This window comes from Triticum urartu, chromosome 4A (genome assembly GCF_056163025.1).
Source record: "Triticum urartu cultivar PI428250 chromosome 4A, HENAU_Tu73, whole genome shotgun sequence".
Taxonomy (NCBI): domain Eukaryota; kingdom Viridiplantae; phylum Streptophyta; class Magnoliopsida; order Poales; family Poaceae; genus Triticum; species Triticum urartu.
Window position 1 is genome coordinate 459,302,768 of NC_141876.1, and position 7,414 is coordinate 459,310,181.

At 42.1% G+C, this 7,414-nt stretch overlaps 1 protein-coding gene and 1 non-coding gene across 4 annotated transcripts; both read left to right on the plus strand.

The window, feature by feature from the left end:
- The first annotated feature begins 637 nt into the window (after positions 1-637).
- Positions 638-3,807, plus strand: LOC125531301 (uncharacterized). 3 transcript variants are annotated; one of them, XM_087518585.1, is made up of 5 exons: positions 638-949; positions 1,720-1,885; positions 2,684-2,856; positions 2,995-3,181; positions 3,394-3,807. In XM_087518585.1, the coding sequence occupies exons 2-5, from the start codon at positions 1,744-1,746 to the stop codon at positions 3,621-3,623; spliced, it is 732 nt and encodes a 243-aa protein (XP_087374711.1). In that variant the 5' UTR covers positions 638-949; positions 1,720-1,743; the 3' UTR covers positions 3,624-3,807. The 3 variants fall into 3 exon arrangements, with proteins under 3 accessions (XP_087374711.1, XP_087374712.1, XP_048551669.2); XM_087518586.1 differs by having other exon boundaries at positions 639-949; positions 1,752-1,885; XM_048695712.2 differs by lacking the exon at positions 1,720-1,885 and having other exon boundaries at positions 641-949.
- A 402-nt stretch (positions 3,808-4,209) lies between these two features.
- TRNAD-GUC (transfer RNA aspartic acid (anticodon GUC)) lies at positions 4,210-4,281 on the plus strand. Its single transcript has one exon. It is a non-coding gene; the product is annotated as a tRNA-Asp (tRNA).
- Positions 4,282-7,414: the final 3,133 nt, after the last annotated feature.

The following is a 7,414-nucleotide window of genomic DNA, read 5'->3' on the forward strand; positions in this document are numbered from 1 at the left end:
AATACCGCTGCATGTCATTGTTTGCTTGCTGAATGGTTGGGCTAGTTAATGCAGACATGCTGTGGAACGAATTTCTGGGACTAATTCGAGTTGATTCAAACACTGGTCTACGAGGGGGTGGGTTGAATCTTGAAGAATAAGAAGAGAGCGGAGCCGTCCAGAGAAAGATTGGTAGTTTTTCTTTTTTGAGGCTAGGAAGATTGGTAGGTCCAACGGTGGTTTGTAGTAAATGGGTTTGCCGGTCCACATTAGACCAGAATCTTGGCTGAGACGGCCCACATCGTGTATCTCCTTCTGTCCCGTCATAACGATACGTGACGGGGTTAATTGAACGGCATTTGACTTGTGGGTCTTATGCCTGTACCAGTACCTCTGGTTGCATCGATCACGAGATGAAGTAGTGGTACAGATTTCGGGATCACTGCAGCTCGGGCTCACATGAGCACATTCGTTTATATTGCATCTTTGATCCTATTTGATACTTAGGCCTTGATTGGATTGTCGTTTCCAGCGCTTTTACCCCTGTAAAATATGCAGACCACGATCCGCCGTTTTGATTCTCAGATAGAATTTGCACACGGCCGGTAAGATACACTTGTAAAACAAATACAGGTGTATAGAAATACACCGATTCCAAGCAGGGGCTTAGAGTCATTTCCCTGTTCCAAAGAAAAGGTAGTGGGTTTACGCGTGGCCACGGGAGAAAGGTCTGTCCTCTCTCTCTCCGGGACTTCGACGGCGAAGAAGAAGAAAAGGAAGAAGAAGAGCGACGCAGCGAACACCTGCCTGCCTACGGCGGCCAGACGCTAGGGGAGCTGCGTCCGAGACTCTGATTCTTCACCGGCGATCCGCAGCGCTCACCGCAGCCGTAGCATGACTTGGCGGCCGCCGATCTCGCCTGGCCGCCTCCTTCTCGTCGTCCAATTCGTCGCCCTCTGCTCGATTCCTGGTGAGATCCGGCTCTTACCTCTCCCAATACTGCTTTCTTCTTCGGATTTAAGCAGTCAATCTTTCCGCGTGGACATTTGACCGAATCTAGTTTACCTTTTTTTTTTACGGGCAGTTTACCCTATTTTGTCCGTGGAGAGTGGTTACCTTTTAATCTGTATGTATTATTCGAATGCGTTGGCGGCTTGCTGAACAAGTTGGCTGCAATCTAAGCGCTTACCAGTTCATCAACTTGACTTCTATTGGCGATGTCGTGCGGGAGAGGGCAGTAGTGATTTATAGAGCCTTGAAAGCAAGTGTTATGACAAATAATACTATTTGGATGTTCTGCTGGTTTGATTTGGATTGTCCTAGTCCAGCAATCCTTAGCGTGGCCCCGTTTCGGTTCCACCATGAAAAAATATTTGGTTAGGCTTCATAATTAGTTTGTTTTCTATCAGTATAACTCAATGCAAATCATAAGTCAAACCATCATATTCTTTGCCATTTCCATATTCTTGGCAACTCTTCTATGGAGTTATGTGAGCACATTAGTCTAGTGAAAGTAGGATTATCACTAGTTTTCTATCTGTAGAAACGAGGATTGTTACTAGAAATAAAATCTCATGCTCCGGTTGTTGAACATTTGTTGGAGCTGGTGGTAGTTGTTCAGCTGAGGGTGTCTTTTTAGATAGGGATCAATATGTACTCGGAGCAGTTCTTGACCGTGCTTTCTAATTAAACTGGGTTACATCCTGTTGAGGGGATATCTGGTGCTTCCTTACCTTACAGTGGTTCCGTTCTACCACCAAAAACATGAAAAGGTCTGGACGTCTGGTGAAAAATGAGAACATCGATTCGATACAAGATTCATCTATGATGCCACACAATTTGATCCACACGCCGAGAAACAAGAATGACAAATTCTGCTCTGGTAGTAGCCAATTCAAATTCAGAGGTGAAAATAGTTTTGTGCATTATTAATATTAACAGCAGAATTTCTCATTTTTGTTTCTTCATGTGTGTATCTATTTTGTTTCTTTTAACTTTGTGGCATCGTAGTTGAACCTTGTTAACATAGTTTTCTTATGACCTTTTTTTTCCTTTGAAATGGGTTCTTATCACTTTCTAGTGGTGCTTCTCATGTTGGTAGCATGGGTGTGCTTTATGAGGAGGAAGGACTGGGTATGTTCTCACTGCCTATGGTATAAAAATGTGCTGTGTTTGACCATGTGAAGCAGTGGCTGGTGTGTTGAGTATAAGACTTGGGGTGAGTTTCTATTGTGCCAGTAACTTGAGTAATAGATTGTATTCTCAGTATGATAATATCTCAAGTTGCGCATTAGACTAACACAAATATCATAGAAAAGAGGTATTGATTGATTGATTGATTAGACTGTCTGCTACTGTATTACATAGCATACTCATGTTAGTAACCTACTGAATAAGCTTTAGAAAAACATAAAGGTAAAGAAAGAAAAGAGCATAGTCAAAGCCTTGTACTTCTTACATTGAATACTGGATAGTAATCCTTGTGTGATTCGAGTTGAGAAAAAATTGTAGGGGAAATACCATATGAATTATGAGTATACCCTTGCTGAAGTGGGAATGCATAGAACTAAAATTCATGTATGCTTTCTCTGTTGCATTTTTTGTGTTCTCGTGTATGTAGTTGAACAGGATATAATATTTGATAATATTTCTTCTATTGCCGTTAATAATTCTTTGTGCACGACTGATTATGCTTAATTTGCAGGGGCTTTTTCTTCGAGGCTTGTCACACTTGATACCATTGATATATTTACCACTCATGAATGGTTCTCCAGACCAACTGTGTTTTTCCGCTGCAGTGGAGATAACAAGACATATTTGCCTGACGTGAAGGAGGCAAATTTGATATATACCTTTAAGGGTGAAGAATCATGGCAGGTCAGTCTAACTTTTACTTAAGATATTGGTGGCTTCCTCTCATTTGGTTCACACCTGATACTGGTTTTCAGTAATCGTGGTGTTTGCGTTTATCTTCTTTACTAAGCACTGAATTCCTTACTACATCATGTTGTGCAGCCCTTAACGGAACTTCCAGAAAAGAAGTGCAAGCGATGTGGTTTGTACGAACAGGATATGTTTAGAAATGATGTGTTTGATGAATGGGAGCTGTGTTCTAGTGACTTCAAAGATGGCAAGTACACACACTTCAAGGAAGGGCAGTTCAATGGGACCTTCCTGTGCCCAAACTGTACTGTCTCTGTTGGTACGGCTCATATTCAGTACCTCTAGTTTCTGTTCTTCAAAACTTCCTTTATATGATTTGTGGTTGCTTTTTTCTTATCATGGTAACAACATTGCAGCATATTTGATGTCGAGTTTGCTCTGTTGAATTGATAGATTGTTAACGATATGCTTTATGTGTTTGAGCTCTACATGGCTATTGCTCAAAGATTTTTGTTTCTCTACCATTGTCAGGTGATGCTGCAGCCCATCACTCTAGCTCAGAGGTGGAAGCCAAAAAGACATCTGTTGCTGTTACCATAATAGTAAGCGTTCTCGCTTCCGTTATCGTCGTCCTCGCCTTGTTCGGAGCCTACAAGTACTGGCTGAAAAAGAAGAGGGAGCGGGATCAGTTACGATTTCTCAAGCTCTTCGAGGAGGGAGACGACATGGACGACGAGCTGGGCCTGAGCAATGAACTCTAAGATAGCGAATACAGTCTGACGCCCTGATCTCCAATCATCCCAGATTAGTTCACGTCGCCGTGTATAAAATGTTCTTCTTCTTTCCATTTCTCTTTTCAGTTTTTAGCTTCAAATTTTTGTGATGTACAGCACCTCCACGGTTGAAAGACACAACTCTGACAGCAACAGAACAACTCTTTCGATTCCTCGCGCTTTTCCCCCTCATAAGATCTGGCAACGGTTAGCGTTGCTTATTCAGTTATGAGTGGGTCATCACATGTCAGTCTTCATTGTATCCCTCGCATTTGCCCTGTCGGATTACAATGCTTACCAGGGTAGTCACCGGCGATCAGCTGGCCAACGAGGCTCTCCAGTGCCGCCGGCTCTACTGCTGGGTCGAAAACCTCAGCATGTGCAAGAAAACGATCTCGAGAAATACATACAGTTGGGTAGATTCTTTTAGCTCCGCTATTCGAGGCGAGCTGATCATACGTCGGGTCGCATTAGGAACTGAAAGCTGCACGTTCCTCATGCTACGGGCAACTGTGCACTGTTAGCTAGTAACTATAAGCTAATTATAAGGCCCCAAAAATGTGTAATCACCGAAGTCGTTGTAGTATAGTGGTAAGTATTCCCGCCTGTCACGCGGGTGACCCGGGTTCGATCCCCGGCAACGGCGCTACCTTCTTTTCTCAAACCTTTTGCATTGTTTTCTTGTGTATCAATTGAACTTGTTTCCGGTTTTCTTCTTTTTTATGAAAGGGCATTTGTATTGCCCCAAATGCTAAAATGCGTTATGCACTTTCTTTGCACAACACACTCGGGCGCTTGGACACATCGCACTATTGGACGGCACAGGCAGTTTTTTTAAGAGTGCCCCACAACCATCTCCTGCATTTTTCTCGACTCTGCTAGGGTTTCATTGACGAACTTGCATGAAAAGGAGAACAGGGAAGGAAAACGACACAAGCGAGTGGGGGAACAGGAAGGTCAAGGCGCAATCGCGGTTGTCCGACGCGAAGCTGAATTCAATAGCGCTCCTTTTTTTTTACCTTTGCATTGTTTTCTTGCGTACCAATTGAACTTGTTTCTGGTTTCCTTCTTTTTACGAAAGGGCATTTGTATTGCCCCAAATGCTAAAAGGCGTTGTGCGCTTTCTTTGCATAGCACTTTGGCGCTTGGACACATCGCATATTGGGTGGCTCATGCAGTTTTTTAAGCATGCCCCACAACCACCTCCCACATTTTTCTTGACTCTGTTAGGGTTTCACTAACAAACTTGCATGAAAAGGAGAAGAGGGACGCGATCGCGGTTGTTTGAGGCGAAGCTTTATTCAACGGTTGCGCGGCTAGGACTGCAAGAAAAGCTCAATGCTCACGAGCCTTTGAGATTGACTCGTACTTTTGCTCTACTCAAGATGGACTCGAATATAAATGAGTTGTGTATGAGCACTTTATTTAGCTTGATCGAGAAAGTAGTCGATCTTGAGCCAACACTGGCTCCCTCGATTTTTGCTCGATATCATGTAATTACATCAAATAATCTTGATATGTATTAAAAGAAAATAGGATAATTTATTGCCATATATATTGTGTATGATTTTTCTCCATTTTATCACTAGAAAGCATGGAAGCTTAATTAAGCATGAAGACAAATCAGCCTCAATATGTGTAAATATCTTGTTATTTTTTTACCAAAGTTTGAGAGCAGATGCACCTTCATTTTCTTCCCATTCTAGTTCATCCATGATATCTTGCTATTAAGTACTAGTTTTCAGTTGGCAGAGAATACGTCATATTTTATAATTGTTTTTTATGTTGTGTTGTGTTCTATCTTGTTGGAAAAGTTGGCTTAGATTATAAAGAAAAACATCTTATTTAGCTCAAAACTATCTAGATAGACTCGAGGTCGTTACAAGCTAATCATAAGTTACTTTCTATACAACTCGATCTTGAGCTTTGCTCAGTTTGTGCTTGCTCAAACTTTAGTATAAATTGATGTGAGCCTAGTCCAACTCACTTGAACTCGACTCATTGGCAGCTCTACGGGGCGAGGTGGCCGTCGGAGACAATGAGATAAGGGAGAGAGGATGCCGAAGGTACAAAGGGTTGTGTGAACGTCCGATGCGGGCGCCGATGGCCAAAACTCAGGTAAGCCATTGGTAGGAAAACCCTTATAGAAATAGATAATTAGTGGCACCTTCAAAATCTGGAATGTTGCTGATAGTTTTTCAAAACATAATTTCTCCACACACGACACAACGTGGCCGATCTATGCACGAACAACAATCCAACGGACGTTGCATGGCTATGGATGAGATTCGCTAGCTGGATTTCATCGTCGTGTGTTGGTCGTCCAACTTTTGTCGTCTGCCTAGCACTGCTCTTTTCAAAATATCAACGACGTTCGTGTACTCGTGGCTGATGGTAAAATACTAGTGGCACGGGCCGGTGCTCATACGTCGGTAGTTGATTGGACTCAACTATCCGGCCAACCAACTAGAGTTAGTGGCATGGGAAGGTTCCACACGTCACTAGTCACTAGTCTCCCAATCTCACAAGATGCAACTCAAGAAAGTAGGAGATAGAAGAAAAGGGAAACAATGGAGGAGATCAACAATAGGCTTCAAGATCCATCCACAATTACCCCTTAACATATAGGGGCGATAAGGGTTTGGGGGAGATGGTTTGTGGTTCAGAAGAGTGGTAGAAATATGTATGAACAACTCCCAAACCGGTGGGAAAGAAGTGTTCGGAATCATAGTAGAAAACAAAAAAAAACATCCTACACAGGATCACTATGAAGATGTACATACAAGCTTAGATCTGATCTTTACCAACAATGAGTTGCATCGAAAGAAGAATGGGTGAAGATCATTCTTGAAGTCCCTCAAACACGAACAATTCCCTCAAAATAAGAATCGAATGCATGATCCCTCTGTAGATTGCACACATACGACACTAGGGATCCAGCAGTGCTAGCTTCACTGTCCAGAGCTTGACAATATCAGAGTAGAAGAGGAGGGAGGAGCATTCTTGTGGCATTCACAATTTTCTTGAGAACTAGAGGGAGTGAGGGAACTTGTGTCTCAATAGGGGGCGCTGAAAGTGCAATCATGCCCTTAATTGTATTTTGATGTTGATGACAATATACACATAGGGGACTAACAATGTTTGTCAAGTATATCTCAGGTTTAGTCCCCTCAGGATCGTGTGTGTGGATCATGACTATAGAACATACATATATTACTCAAAAACGAAGAAACAAGACTACTAGCTTAGGCTCTTTATGTTTGCTCTTGAGTATAGGGATCCCGCACTATTTGAAGGAAATATGCCCTAGAGGCAATAATAAAGTTAATTTTTATTTCCTTATATCATGATAAATGTTTTTTATTCATGCTAGAATTGTATTAAACGGAAACATGATACATGTATGAATACATAGACAAACAGAGTGTCACTAGTATGCCTCTACTTGACTAGCTCGTTAATCAAAGATGGTTATGTTTCCTAGCCATAGACAAAGAGTTGTTATTTGATTAACGGGATCACATCATTAGGAGAATGATGTGATTGACTTGACCCATTCCGTTAGCTTAGCACTTGATCATTTAGTTTGTTGCTATTGCTTTCTTCATGACTTATACATGTTCCTATGACTATGAGATTATGCAACTCCCGTTTACCGGAGGAACACTTTGTGTGCTACCAAACAACACAACGTAACTGGGTGATTATAAAGGTGCTCTACAGGTGTCTCCAAAGGTACTTGTTGGGTTGGCGTATTTCGAGATTAGGATTTGTCACTC

Bases quoted from the DNA above. Each gene is read 5' to 3' on its own strand.
- LOC125531301 (XM_087518585.1), top strand. From the start codon at position 1,744: ATGAAAAGGTCTGGACGTCTGGTGAAAAATGAGAACATCGATTCGATA. The intron at 1,886-2,683 runs GTGAAAATAGTT...CTTAATTTGCAG, and splicing joins TAGCCAATTCAAATTCAGAG to GGGCTTTTTCTTCGAGGCTT. The intron at 3,182-3,393 runs GTACGGCTCATA...TACCATTGTCAG, and splicing joins AAACTGTACTGTCTCTGTTG to GTGATGCTGCAGCCCATCAC.